A 14,557-nucleotide genomic window follows, 5' to 3' on the forward strand; every position below is an offset into this window, starting at 1 on the left:
GGCGCACCTGATTATAAGGCGCACTGCCGGCTTTTGAGAAAATTGGAGGTTTTTAGGTGCGCCTTATAGTGCGGAAAATACGGTACTTTACACATACATTACAAGGCACATTCTATGTGTCTTCTCCTTTGGTACACTTCGATGCTATCCCATAGCTGCCGATAGATAACATGAGACGGTATTTCTGCGATATAGATTCTATGCGAAGAAGATATTTCAAAGTGAAGTCGTTCAACCTTGAAGACACACAGTCAGAGGTCTATAGGTCAATAAATCTTCACCCGGTTGAGGTGGAGAGCTTGGTCCAACCCAGTTCTTCATAGGTGCTGGTGACACCCGTGTAGACTGTAGCCAAGAGTTTAGTCCAGGCTCCTGCTACATCTGCTGTCATCACCTCTGGGAACACTTCTCCCAGTACTTCCAGGATAACACCATTGAGGATCTGACATGAACAGAAATGAGAAATTCAGACAAAAAAATACATGTACGGCAATTGTAATTAGTTTGTGGTGCAACCTTAAAGTACGCCGGGTCCACTTTGTGCCGAAGCGCATGTGCTTTGCCGAGTAGCTTCAGCGCTGAGGTGATCTTCTCCGGGTTAGCCAGGTTCTCCACCAGCGTATTGATGCTGCTCATGACTCTGCGGGCGTGATTCCTCAGCTGGGGATTCTTTTCCAGTCCCTCTGGGTCTTCTATGTTCTTAAACTTGACGAAGTATTGCTTGGATGAGGGGAAGTTCACAAACAGCCTGTCGGAGGGAGATGAAAATCAGTATGAGGGTGCGGAGCTCATTTATTTATTTATTATTATTTTTATTATTATGAGCAAATATATACAGCCAATGGAAAATATGCATCACCTATTTTTTTGTTTAATTTATGGACAAAATTGTGTTTATACATTTATTGTGAAAATGTTAATATACAATGGGCAGATTTTGGGCAGGAAAAAAAAAAAAAAAATTTAAAAAAAAACTGTATCCCATGTGATTCGGAGTATTTTTATTTTGGCTATGGAATGCAATAACAGAATAATTTAACTTTAAAAAATCTCACTCAATTAAATGAATAACATCTGGTGAAAACAAAGTTAGTGGTGAACTTGTAATATTTTTGTTTAGTTTTGGTGAGTTGTCAGGACATCTGCACCTCATTATAAAATTTCAGGGTTCGAGTTTCACTTCCAGCCTTTCCTTTTGGGAGTTTGCTCGGGTACTTCCTTCCACATTCCCAAAACATGTGTGTTAGGATTATTGAGACTCTAAATTGTCCACATGTGACCATCTGAATCTAAATGAGAGAAGGTCCAGACAAGTCTGCAGCCTGTCTCACGTCTGTCAACTAGGAGAGACTTTGGTTGATCTTGTTGGGTGGATGATTTCATTATTGTAAAATAAAGTTGCCTGTTACTGATATATTACTTTCAGTTGGCATCAATTTTATTCTGTATTCTTCAAATTTTCCCCAAATTTAGAAAAAAAAAACTGAACCCTTCCCACCTTTTAGAACGAGGGCCAAAACATCTGCTAATCTCATCCTGATGTTTCATTGTTTATCATCTACTAATTAGCTTTTAAACAAAGAACTTCCTCTTTCAGACTTTTCTTTATGAATTGAAATTCCTGACAAAGATTCAAGTTGAATGTTGAGCTCTATGTAAATGGGAGACCTCTATAAGTATTTTAATTTGACTCTTACAAGCTAATGAGGGACCATGATGTTTAATCTTTGGTGCATGGAATTGCACCACCTGTGGTTGCATATAAATAGCCTCATTAGTATTTTACACGGCCATCACAGTCGTAATCTGTCGTTATCTATTCTCCAAGATGAACCCAGAAGCTGAACCTGAAGAAAGTTTTTAATTTCACAGGCTGTGTCAAAGTCTGCTTTTTTAGATATTATCTGTAACCTGTAAGAAGGGGGAATGGGCAGTTCCAAAGCTTTAAAGTTTACTCTGAGGTTTGATGGAGAGGACTCTCAGCAACAAGCAGGAAATTTACCGTGGATTCATTCATTAAATCCCTCAAGGTCGCCGGATGGAACGAAAAAAAATATTTTAAATTAAAGATGGACAGTATCTGGGTTTGACACTCTGCATTAACCACACAATTAAATCATAATATATCTTTTTTTTTTTTAATTTATGTATTTATTTATTCATTTATTTATTTATTCATGTATTTATTTATTTTCATCCAATTTAATATAGTAACCAAAATATACAACTGATAAATGGACTGTTTAAGATGTATTAATTTTATACAGGTAATATTTTTGATACAATTCTTCATTGGATCGCCCATCGGTAGTGTGTGTGTGTTGGAACTGATATTTCTACTAAAAGTTCCAGTGAGTTTTTAAAAAAAAAATATTATGGTTCAACTGCGATACCCACCCCGTCATCTGTAAGTAATACATAGACGAATAAAGGTGAGTGGGAGGAGGTAAATTCTTTGCATTCCATCTGAGGGCCCCTTAAACTTCCAATTCATATGTATGTAGATAACCCATTGCTGCATTTCCTCCCTTTTTTTTTGGTCAATTGAAAAGACAACAACAGCTGCTGCCAAAACATCAAGAATAAACCCAAGCAGATTGCAAGGTCCACCATACTTGGAGGAATGTTTACATGATGACTTCACAAAATTCAATGATGCAGGTTGTAAAGAAAACACACTCACCTCTACTGCTCCCCCCCAAAAAAAATAGAGATGTTTAAAAAAACAGATTGCTTGTGATATAATCGAGACACTGCGGGATGCCTGGCATTCAAAACAAAACCTGTTTTAAGGGAGGGAGCCCTTTGGGAGCCAAGGGAGTGTGACTGATGGATTATTGTTTATCCCTTTGCCTCTACTTTTTGATGAATGTACAAGAAAGTGAAGCTATTTCATTTAAAAAAAAAAAAAAAAAGCATCAATATGTCCTGATAATTACAGTCATATAAATTTAAATTATAGAACTAATTGATGGTGCACATCTGAGAAGAAATTAGAAAATATTATGTGAAGAAAAAAAAAATCTGATGCCGTCAACAAGAGAGTAAAAGTAAATACCGAAAGAGTACAGTCATATAAATTTAAATTTAATCATTATGAAACCAATTGATGGTGCACATCTGAGAAGAAATTAGAAAATAATATGTGAAAAAAAAAAAAAATCAGATGCCGTCAACAAGAGAGTAAAAGTAAATACCCAATGAGTACAGTCATTTAAATTTAAACATTATGGAACTAATTGATGGTGCACATCTGAAAATAAATTAGAAAATAATAGGAGAAGAAAAAAAAATCTCTAGATGCAACTAACAAGAGAGAAAAAGTAAATACCGAATGAGTATGGCCACTCCAACATCATCACAGTTTTGGTAAACCTTTGCCCAGGAGTCCTGGATGTTCACCTTATCCTTGTCAGTCAGTGAACTTGGTCTCTCCAGGTGGTCCAGATCTCCCTCTTCCTGCATCCTCTCCATCTAGAAACATATTTCATCAAAAGGGAGGGCAAAGATCTAGCTGCAATAAATAAAAGTCAAATCCTACCTTTTTTTTTTTTTTTGTCTTTGCTCTTAATGGGAAAAGAGGCTGCTTTCCTTTACGTCTTTGCCCCAATGAGAATTGTTGCGCTCCCAGCACTGAATCTCGGTGTGAGTGAAGAACAGGCTGGGGAGAAAAAAACCACAAGAAACACATGCAGAGAACAAGGAGGAGCTTCTGTACTCTCCCTTTCACACACTCCCTCTCCTCCTGCTCCCCTTTCCACCTCACTTTTTTTTTTTTTTATAAGTGCTGTTTGATGAAAACATGATGAGATAGAAGTTGGGAAAAATAATCCGCCGTCAGAGATACAATGTCAGATTAAGACCTGTTCTTCCATTATTCCCATTCTTAGGAGATTAACCTCTCAACATTTTTCAATTCCACACAAAACCAGACAGCATAAATGGCACACCAAGGGGTGTAAATTAAACAGAATGACGTCAGTAATAAATGGGACAGAATCTCATTTATTTTGATTTTTTTACAGACTGCATGCGTCACTGCATGGTTTCAAGTCTGTTCCACCCCCCCACACACATATATATATATATACACACTCTTTGAAATGTATACTATTCACCCTTGCTGTGAGAATGTGACAAAGGTTAGCCAAGGAAGTGGTACCTTGGTTTTGTTGTCACAGCTGAGAATGTGCTCAGATTTCATTGCTGGCTGGGTTGGAACATCAATCAGTCGAGAATTATTTTAGGGCCACCTGTTGAGAGAAATAAATGTTAAAAGATCAACATACACAGGGGTGCTGCAATGGGTATGCAGAAGGTGTTAACAACGTACAGACGCAGGTTAAACATTGACAAGTGTGTCATTAATGATCAAGCTGTTTAAAAAAAAGAAAAGAAAAGGGAGTAACACAACGTTTTGCGGACGTGCCGCTGCCAACGTTGTGCGGAGATGGAATCGAACCCACACCCTCATAACTGTGAGGCGGACGTGCTACCCAGTGCGCCACTCAGCCGCCTGTTTGTTTATCTTCTGAGTTTATTTTGGCGCATCCAGATGCTTGGTCATGGTCGGACAATTAGATAGAGATAGAGATAGAGATTAGTTGAATTCATCTCCTTGCATGCCAGCGGTTCTCTGTGAGCGGTGAAAAAAATATAAAATACAGCAAAGTGTATAATAATATTAATATAATAGTAACATTTTTGCTTGAATGATTATTATCGGTAGAATTAAAGGCAAAGGGACAATTGACTGTAAGGCGTTCAGTTTGAAATAATGAGGGAAAACGCTTCAAAATATATTTATATCCCTTCACAACCAGGTAAACTTTAGATTCTAAAAGGATTCTGGCAAATTCTATCATATGCAGCTGCAGGGGTGGCAAAATTATGGCATTTAAGCTATTTTATTAAATATAAGTAATGAATATGAATATTAAATATAAGTATACTTATTTTATTTCATTATTAATTAACATCGTATATAAAAATAACAATCCGAAAAAATACGCGAGTTATTTAAGGGTTTATCTGAGCCACGCTGCGACGCATAAATAGATTGTGCGACGCGAACTCGCAAAGTTTGTCTCAGCGAAGCTTCCGTAGTAACAAATATCAGCTGATACTTGCACAAGCGGCACGCTACCTGAACCGGTCAGGTATCCATCAGTCGTGAGAACATCGCAATATCTTCTAGAAAATCTCAAGTGACCTAGCATACTTCTATGCAACTCTTTTCTTTTGTTTCCAACAAATCCAAAGTTATAGTCTCGATCGGCGCAGTTTAAGATCACAGGCGAGCGCACAAGTAGCTAACGCGGAAGCTAACATCAACGTCACTAGAAACGAAACCGCAAATTTCACTCCAAATCCAGTGTGGGTCTTTTTAGTAGTGGACGGGATCAACAGCATCATGAACGTCGCCAAAAGTGGTTATCGTGTTTTCTCGGCAAATTCCTCCGTAGCATGCACAGAACTGGCGAAGAAGATAACGGAGTAAGAATGTTGCAATTCATCTCACTCCATCATGCTTGCTAAATGTACTGAACTATTCAAGTTAAACATTCGTCTCCATATGTTAACCCGTTAAACCTGTTATAGTTTTAGTTGTTTAGATCAGTACATACATTGCACTCTGTCTATTTACATAGTCGATCAATCCATGAATCATGCTTTTCAGACGACTGGGTGTTGAGCTGGGAAAGTCGGTTGTCTTTCAAGAGTCTAATAGTGGTAAGAGAAAACTAATTTAAAAGAAAAAAGAGGTGTAAAGAAAGCATTCAACATTTCCATAAAGTAGTTTTCCAGCCGTAGTCATATTTGTATACATATCAGCTGAAATGTTGATATGACACACACAAAAACTGACTGCTTTGTTGTTTCTTACATATTTTATTTGTTTGCAGAAACAAGAGTGGATGTAAAAGAATCTGTTCGTGGACAAACAATCTTCATAATCCAGACCATACCACGGTGAGTGTCGCAATGTCTGTGGTTGAAGCTCTGGCGATTACATTGTCTCTTAACTCCGAGCAGAGATGTCAACACGGCAATCATGGAGCTGCTGGTTATGGCCTACGCCCTCAAGACCTCTTGTGCAAAAAACATCATCGGGGTTATTCCATACTTCCCCTACAGCAAACAGTGCAAGATGAGGAAGAGGGGCTCCATCGTATGTAAGCTGTTAGCGTCCATGTTGGCAAAAGCAGGTAAAGAGCCTCTCTGTCACCTCATTTGTTTATATTCATATTGTAAGAATTCATTTCATCTTTTCCGATGAAGGTCTTACACACATTATCACAATGGACTTGCATCAAAAAGAGATCCAAGGTTTCTTTTCCTTTCCCGTGGACAATTTGCGGGCTTCCCCATTCTTGATCCAGTATATCCAAGAGGAGGTGATCATTCCATTCAAGAGAACTTCTTAGCACTTGAATAACCATTTTAAAGAATTTTTTCTTCTTCATATAGATTCCAGATTACAGGAATGCCATCATCGTGGCCAAATCTCCAGCAGCAGCCAAGAGGTAAATGCATGGAAAAGATTTCATGACATTTTGGCACAAAGTAAAAATCTGTCATTGATTTTTCTAGAGCTCAGTCCTACGCGGAACGCCTGCGTTTGGGTCTGGCCGTGATTCATGGCGAGGCTCAGTGTTCGGAGTCGGACATGGCTGACGGAAGGCATTCGCCGCCATGTGTTCGAAACACCACGGGACACACGGGATTAGAGCTGCCTTGTAAGGAAGCCATTGTTTAAAATTGATAACGTCAACTTTCTGTTATGATTTTGTAGGTTGGAATGAAGCCAAAAGCAGCGCATTGTATCGTCTCGTGGAACTAAGACGGACATTTGTCCAAGCTTTGTGTTCATTTGCCATACTTGAACCAAACATGAAACTTGAGCCTGTTTTTCCACCCATATCATCAATCATACATGACGAAATAGGATTGCATGCTTTTGATTGCCGAAATATTATTTATCACGTTGCAACCTTGAAATAACCTCATAAATAACCTAAATTTAATTAGTTGTTACTTATCTTACTTTTTGCAGTTGTCAACTAATTAAGTTTAATGGCATTGGGGAACAATATAAGACCAATGTCCAAGTTTTAAAAAAATATTTTATTGCATGTATGTATTGTCTTCTCTGGATTAATTTGGAAGTTTTTAATCATTTACGGCTCAGGCCAACAACTGAGTCTGACCAAAAAAAATCAAATATTTGTGTCATTGGCAAATGACTCCAAAAAAACCCATAACATCCCCTTTATTTAATCAAAATATTCCTCCTTTTTACTTATGTTTTTATTCTCACCATTGACTTTAAAAATCCTCCCCTGGAGCAGCAATTGTCAAATTCCGTCAACGTATCCAAAGAAAGTCGATTGACGAATGATCCACAAGAGGATTTTGCAAGTCTTGGCATCATGTGTTTGTGAAAATATGTGTGCATTTGTGTTTAATGTGGTGTTTATTTGTTGGCGATAGCAGGCAAACAACAAGCTCCGTTCCCTGGCATAGAGCTTCCAAGTACGAGCATAAACCTAACCTACATTCTAACTATGAAACGGTTCCTCTTCAAATGGTTCCTCAGTTCTTCGTGCATGTGCCGGCAAAGAGTTTGTGTCGCATCTTGGGGAAAAAAATCGTCTGGATTGAAGAAGGGTGACCGGTGTCAAAACGTTATAAGCGGTAAAAGACACAATTGCAAAAAAATTTTGCACCTCACATTCCAGACGGTTTCTTCTACAAGATGGTCCAAACCTTTGTTTGTTCTGATTTTATTTTCCATAAATCAAAACCAGAACCACGGCAAACATTTTTATTTTTCCTTTTATTCTTCTTGACTTCAATATCTGGACTCATCTTGCCAATCAGCACATGTGGCATCTTTGGTCAAGCTTTTTTTTGGGGGGAAAATCTGATTAACATTTTTTGCTCTTGTCGACTGCATGTGATGAGACCGATGAAGCATGCTTTTCCCCTAACGTTAAAAATGATTTACCTGCAGGAAGAGGAAACCTTCCAAATGAATTTGCTTGATACAATTCAGCTCTGAAAAAAATTGACATTTTAGTTGAATCGTTTTGTTTAGGCTTGTTTAGAATAGCGCAGCGTTTGGAGATCAGACATGTCATGTTTCAAAGTGTCTCGGCAAGTCGTTAAGAACTTCACAGAGGTGTGTTTACTGCTAACCAGGCGATCATTGGTTTGACTTTGTGGTGTTTACATGACTGACTGATGCCGTGTGTGCCTCGCGGTATTCAGTAGTGTTGCACAAGGCATGCGCCTTCCTTTCTCTTCTTCCTGATACTTTCCCCTCTTAGAATTGGCTTGGTTTGGCTGATTGGCTCCTTCAACCCTTTTGAATTAATCGAAGCATTTACATGGCCAACAATTCTCACAATGCTACTGTCTTGGAAGAAATTTATTCATAAAGCAATGCTAACATAAAAAATGCACAAACGCACACAAAAAATGAAAATCTCAAGGTGCATTGTGACGATTGTGTGCATGTATGCAAGTGTTCGCTGGAAGCAGCGATGTTGGACTGACGATTGACCCCGTGAGATTGGCAACCGTGAATGAAGAAAGCCTCGGCGGTGGTTGCCATACACTGTCGTCCACCGTCAAATAACCTTTCTCTGGTGCATAGTTGTTCATATGCACGCTGCGGGCAGTTGCGGCGCTGCCTTCTGATTGGGTATCCTGGGCAGAAAAAAAAAAAAAAAACAACTCTTGATTCTTTGCATGGCATGTGCTATACATTTTGGCGTTTAAAAAAAAAAAAAAAAAAAATCTCATAGGTGGGGTAGAATGGGGGGAATAATTCTGCAGCCAATTAAAAATTAAGATGGCGTTGTGAACTAAACATCAGAAAGGAATTTGGCACAGTGATTTTCCTAAAACTATTTTCTCAACCCATTTTACCCAATCTACTGAGAGTGACTCGTGATCAGGCTCGAACGTCGAATCTGCGATGCTGCTAACGAAAACCGATTTGCTTTTTCAGTGATGATGGCCAAGGAGAAGCCTCCCATTACTGTTGTTGGGGACGTGGGGGGAAGAATTGCCATCATTGTGGTAAGAGGTTGCTTCAATCTTGGGTTGATTGTGTCCAACTAGATTAAATTCTATATATACAGAAAAGACTACCGTAATTTTCGGACTATAAGCCGCACCAGCTAAAACTTCTGGGTTCAAAATTTGCACACAAAAAAATCGCGACTTATAGTCCGGAATTTACGGTATTTGAAATTTTGCGTGCACCAATTTGCAAGCATTGGTCCACTTTTGCAGGAGTCGCTTGTCACACACCCAAAACTCAAAATCCACTAATTCTTGACTGCCACGTTTCCTCTCCAGGATGACATCATCGACGACGTAGGAGATTTTTTGGCAGCCGCTGAGATCCTGAAAGAAAGAGGCGCCTACAAAATTTACATCATGGCCACACATGGATTACTCTCTGCCGATGCTCCACGTCTCATAGAAGAGTCGGCTATTGATGAGGTAAGGACAACAACAAAAATATTAATGTCTAATATATGTCATTGTAGGGTTGAATCTTTTCTCGTCAACACAATGTTCAGGAAACATCCGAAAATATTTGAACAGAAAAATATAAGTTTGTACTCGCACTGCATTAGGAAGTAAGGATTTGTTTTTTGTTTGAGGTGGTGGTGACCAACACAGTCCCGCATGAAGTGCAGAAGCTTCAGTGTCCCAAAATCAAAACGGTGGACGTCAGTATGATCCTGGCTGAGGCCATCCGGCGTATCCATAACGGCGAGTCCATGGCTTACTTATTCCGCAACATTGCTGTGGACGACTAAACCAGAAAGGTGGGTCAGATGGTGACTGAAGGAAGGTTTGGACTTTTCCCACCTACTTCTAACATATTGTAATGATGTTTTAAAACAAAACAAGAAACGAAACATAGATGCATCAAATATGTCGAAGTCATTGTCCATTTCTACGCAAGTGTTTTTTCCCCTTTTGACTGCCAAAAAAAAAAATCTTCAACCACACCAATAGTGTTTACAAAATGAGTGAAGTGATAGAATTATTTTCTTTTTAAATCTTAATTCTGTCTAGTTTTTGAACGCTTTCTTAAATCATCATATTGTATAGAACTCTAGATGATTTATCATTGCCTTAAAAAAAAAATGCTTAAAAAAAACTACTGATGTACTTAATGACTGAGACGCATCTTCTTGCTGGCTTTTGCAGTCTGAGCTGCGTTGCACTATGATTAGCAGGCATTTAATTTGGGGCGAGAGGTTTTCAGCCAGACAAAGTCCTCATTGCGACTAAATTTAGAGCTTTTTTTGTTGTTCATTCATTAGCGACAGTGATGTCATTCACATTGCTATTTTTTTGTGTTAGCCATTTAGCTTAGCTTTACTTTCCAAAGGCTATTTTCACAAGTCAGTATGTTTTGTCTAGGTACACACACTTATTGAAAGTGTTTTAAATATTGATTCATTGCCGAAGTATGAACTTAAAATACTTTTGGTACCTTATTTTGATGAAATACCCAAAGGCAATAGCGATGCAATATGTCAACTGTTAAACGTGTTAGCAATCTAATATTACTGTTAGCAGGCATCTTTTCTTGAACAAAAATCAAATTTAGCTACCCAATTGACTTTTAATCTTCCTACATTGAGTCTCAATTGTGATGACAGAAAATGACAATACTGAATCTAATTAGTTCTATTTCAACTTGTGTATTTCCATAAGTATGATTTTGTTTACATGTCATGAAAATGAAAACACAACCACCGCCTGGACTTAAATTGATAACCGAAAAAGTGATTGCTGTTGGCAATAATGCAAATATAATTACAGTCTCAGTGTACGCATAAGTTGACTTATGTATGTTTTGAACATGTGCACTTTTTGAGCGTTAGAAATATTGCTTAGTCTACTCTGTATGTCATTATAGCTCTCTGCTCAGGGACATACTTTATGAGACAATGCAAAAATATTTTCCATGTTCCTGATGTTGGTTTAATGGGGGGGGGGGGGGGGGTTGCTTTTTTTTTTTTGCCATTTTGTTTCCAATGTATTATTTCTCCTAAACTGTACTGTAAATGCTCGCATGTGCTGATTTGCAAGCAGGCAGTTGCTGTAACTTAATGATGTCTTCCCGTTTTCCTTTATCCACTTCCCAAATGAATGTTTGTCATTGTCCGTTAAATAAAAGAAACAATTGCCATACTGATCTAAAAAAGTGACTATTTAAAATAAATAAATGTAACTACAATTGGATAAAACAGCTCATAAATTCACAGCGACTCACTTATATTGCAAATTTTGAGATGGCTTTAGTTTGGTGGAAGTGTGTGTGAATTCCACCACTCAGGACGTGACAACAATGTGTGATTGTGGCAAATTGACGTCAGAAGTCTTCAAGAGCACGCGAAAGCGGACATCTCGTTAAAATTCGACTTGTTAAAAGGTCTCCGTCACGTCGTGAAGATTCAAACACAAGTGCTAACCAATCCACCTATATTTTATCTTATCTTTGATCTCACTTTGATTTTATTGCAGTAAATGATCCACTTTGCCATTATTGGTTTCAGTATCGATTTACTTATTTGGTTTGCCTATCCGAGCAGGGCAATAAAACTAGATTTTAGTTGAATATCTTTCGTTTTTACCCATTAAAACAAGCCCTGTCAGCTAATGGGAATAATAATTCCTGAAGAAATTAATCATTTATTAGATTTAATAGATTCAGCTAGAAGTCAAGCTGTTCCAAATTGTAATGCAAATAAGAGAGAGGAAAGGATCTAGCATGTATTAAGAAACTACTGTAGCGACATTGTAAATGTTGACCACAAGAGGGCAGTATCAGACAAGCTTCTGCTTGAGTTCTTCCATGGTCTCAAATGCTGTGAGAAATTCTGATCAACAGCCAATTTGAAATAGTTTCCACTCAAAGTAACCAATGTTCTGGCATCTTATATTGTTCAGCGTTCACCATTTTTATTTCTCCAAGTTTTAATTTCAAGAGGTACTCATATTTTGTTTCTTTCTTTATTTTAGAAGGACATTACAAAACCACTGGACAAACCAAATGCATTGTTTTTAAATGTTCTGGCATAAGTACTAATTCTCAATCCACAGAAAGCTTTTCAGACGTTCCATAAAAGACGAAGAAAATACAGAAGTCCATATTTAAAATCATATATTTAGAAGCACTTCCATTGAGGTCTTGTTCAGTAGCAATACAATACATCCAGTCAGCTTCCCTTTTATAAACCAATTTTTATTTCAGTGAATTTTTAGATGATGTCCTCAAAGTTAGGATAGGAGGCAGCTGTTGGCCTTGTTCATTTTCGGCATCTTGTCCTTCCCCTTGGGAAAGGTTTCCCTCCTGTGGCACAGTGTCGGGCTGAGCCAGCTTGGCAAATTAGCTTGCTGTAAAAGCTCCCGGAACACTTGTAGCACATTAATGTCCTCTTTGGCAGATGCCTCCACAAAACTATTATTCCAGTCCAGCTCCACTGTGGAGACAACATCCTCGCTCGACACCTGACGCTCGTGCTGACGGTCGATCTTGTTCCCTATCACAACGATAGGCATGTACTTGTCCTCCTTGACCTCCAGGATCTCATCCCGCAGACGCTTAACTGCCTCCAGGGATGCCGGGTCATTCACTGCGTAGACCAGTGCAAAGGCATCACTATTCTGGATGGAGAGCCTTCTCATGGCTGGGAAAGAATAGCTGCCGCTGGTGTCCATGATGTTGAGATTGACTTTGACACCCCCGACTTCATACTCCTTGCTGTGGAGCTCCTCGACGGTGCGGCGATGCTTAGGTTCAAAAGTGTCCTTTAAGAAACGCTGGATGAGGGCTGTCTTCCCCACTCCTGCTGCTCCTAAAAAAACGATCCGCACATTGGTCTTGTCTTTTTCTTCAAGAGACATGCTGAAGAAGCTTTGGGATGTGTTTTGCGTGGAATGTTTGGATGGAGGCAGATGATGAGTGAACACCAGAGTGTATGGAAATCTGTGTTTTTATGTTCACACACGCGCCTGCCTCCTCTGTCTTCCAACCAATCGGGAGACAGCTTGTCATGTGGGAGCGGATATTTGAAGACATACTGTACTGAAGATGCAGTCCCATTACATCCATTGGATAATGGAGTCCAATTAACTCATTCACTGCCGACCCAGTTGATATCTTTGACGTCCATAACCGTCGATGGCACCGAATTTCGCAAACTTCTTATATAAGTATGTTTACATAACCTTTTGCGTAAATCAAACTTTTTTTTTTTTTCAGTTGTGCTACTGCTGGGGTATAATCTTGAGACTGACTGAAAAAGTTCAATTAGTAAAATCAAAAATCTGTGCGATGCAACTCGAGTGTAAAAATGTGCCACTTGTTGCTATGATACCAGTGAGACCACTTTTGGTGGGAGCAATTGGCACGCGGGCGCATATGGAGGCTGTCAGTAATTTATCATCAAGTTGATTGAAAAGTAATGTTAGCTACTAATTATGTAAATTACCACATTGGACTTTCATTTATATAATGGTCATAATTGCTGTGAAAATGAAGCAATTTCAGTCGTGCGCATTTCAATCCATTTTGAGCTTGTATTGTTGTTAAAATTCTTTTCAGTCATGCTTTAGCAATTAATAATTTCTCGACAAAAAGTTTTAGTTTTGGGTAGCTTGACCTTTATCTCGCCTCAGCCACTCTGGGCTGTAGATAATCACGAGGATTAAACGTCTCCATATCTATCAAGCTCAGTGTCCCCAATGCAACTGCACTGCTTTTATCATGCGCTTAAATTGAAAAGGTCATGTTGTCTCATCAACTCATAAATAATTTTTTTTAAGTTGAAATACTTTAGTTGTAACCAAATTAAAATTATTTTACAGAATCTGCTTTGGTAACCTTGCCAACGCCGTGTTCCATCCGTCGATGTTCACAGCTTCGTAAAGTGGGCAATTAACGTCTGCACTCTTCGGTGCACGACGTAATGAAGTCTGGAGAGACACCGGTTCGACATCTTTGTTTGCGTACACTGGAAAAGTAGGACAAATAATGCTGCACTATTTTCCTCTTAGGGCTTATTAGATCTTACAGATCCTAGACTAGCTAAACGCAGGTCTAAGTTGTGGCGTATGTGACAAATCATTATTGTCATCCTAAAAATATTACAATATCCAAATATTATATGCAACATACTAAAGATTATGGATGGTGAAGCTGCAACCTGAGTTTTTGCTCTTGCTCATTTTCTACCTGTACATAATCTGTCTGTCATTTTAAAGTCCTGCTCGCAAATCCCACCAGAGCATGCACACCGATATGTTCTGCTCACTCACTAATCCAGCCTTTCACTCTGTCCCGTAGTGTATTCACACATAATGAAATGGCACATGCTTGTTGCTTACAAATTTGTTTGCAGTGCTCCTCTGGAGCAGGCTTTCTAATCGGGAACATCCAGTCCTGGTAACAAGACGTGTGTTCCTGCTGGCACAGTGTTTGCATCTCCTCTAATTACATCGTTCGATCGTGTTG

At 38.8% G+C, this 14,557-nt stretch overlaps 3 protein-coding genes across 9 annotated transcripts; 1 reads left to right on the forward strand and 2 right to left on the reverse strand.

Annotated features, from left to right (window-relative positions):
- Nucleotides 1-2: 2 nt before the first annotated feature.
- LOC119125315 (cytoglobin-1-like) lies at nucleotides 3-4,219 on the reverse strand. Of its 4 annotated transcripts, none has more exons than XM_037255660.1 (5): nucleotides 4,163-4,219; nucleotides 3,547-3,661; nucleotides 3,332-3,476; nucleotides 517-748; nucleotides 3-442 (listed from the first exon to the last, which is right to left on the reverse strand). In XM_037255660.1, the coding sequence occupies exons 1-5, from the start codon at nucleotides 4,202-4,204 to the stop codon at nucleotides 278-280; spliced, it is 699 nt and encodes a 232-aa protein (XP_037111555.1). In that variant the 5' UTR covers nucleotides 4,205-4,219; the 3' UTR covers nucleotides 3-277. The 4 variants fall into 4 exon arrangements, with proteins under 4 accessions (XP_037111555.1, XP_037111554.1, XP_037111556.1 ...); XM_037255659.1 differs by having other exon boundaries at nucleotides 3,332-3,474; nucleotides 3,542-3,661; XM_037255661.1 differs by lacking the exon at nucleotides 4,163-4,219 and having other exon boundaries at nucleotides 3,545-3,658.
- An 882-nt stretch (nucleotides 4,220-5,101) lies between these two features.
- Nucleotides 5,102-11,245, forward strand: LOC119125312 (phosphoribosyl pyrophosphate synthase-associated protein 1). 4 transcript variants are annotated; one of them, XM_037255654.1, is made up of 12 exons: nucleotides 5,102-5,496; nucleotides 5,681-5,733; nucleotides 5,907-5,973; nucleotides 6,037-6,209; nucleotides 6,283-6,398; nucleotides 6,472-6,527; nucleotides 6,595-6,740; nucleotides 7,495-7,536; nucleotides 9,020-9,090; nucleotides 9,373-9,519; nucleotides 9,684-9,855; nucleotides 10,214-11,245. In XM_037255654.1, the coding sequence occupies exons 1-11, from the start codon at nucleotides 5,414-5,416 to the stop codon at nucleotides 9,840-9,842; spliced, it is 1,113 nt and encodes a 370-aa protein (XP_037111549.1). In that variant the 5' UTR covers nucleotides 5,102-5,413; the 3' UTR covers nucleotides 9,843-9,855; nucleotides 10,214-11,245. The 4 variants fall into 4 exon arrangements, with proteins under 4 accessions (XP_037111549.1, XP_037111548.1, XP_037111550.1 ...); XM_037255653.1 differs by having other exon boundaries at nucleotides 9,684-11,245; XM_037255655.1 differs by having other exon boundaries at nucleotides 7,498-7,536; nucleotides 9,684-11,245.
- A 1,044-nt stretch (nucleotides 11,246-12,289) lies between these two features.
- rasd4 (rasd family member 4) lies at nucleotides 12,290-13,220 on the reverse strand. The gene has a single exon (XM_037255663.1). It carries the CDS (start codon nucleotides 12,946-12,948, stop codon nucleotides 12,322-12,324), a length of 627 nt encoding a protein of 208 aa, XP_037111558.1. The 5' UTR covers nucleotides 12,949-13,220; the 3' UTR covers nucleotides 12,290-12,321.
- Nucleotides 13,221-14,557: the final 1,337 nt, after the last annotated feature.

Source organism: Syngnathus acus, chromosome 8 (genome assembly GCF_901709675.1).
Source record: "Syngnathus acus chromosome 8, fSynAcu1.2, whole genome shotgun sequence".
NCBI classification, from domain to species: domain Eukaryota; kingdom Metazoa; phylum Chordata; class Actinopteri; order Syngnathiformes; family Syngnathidae; genus Syngnathus; species Syngnathus acus.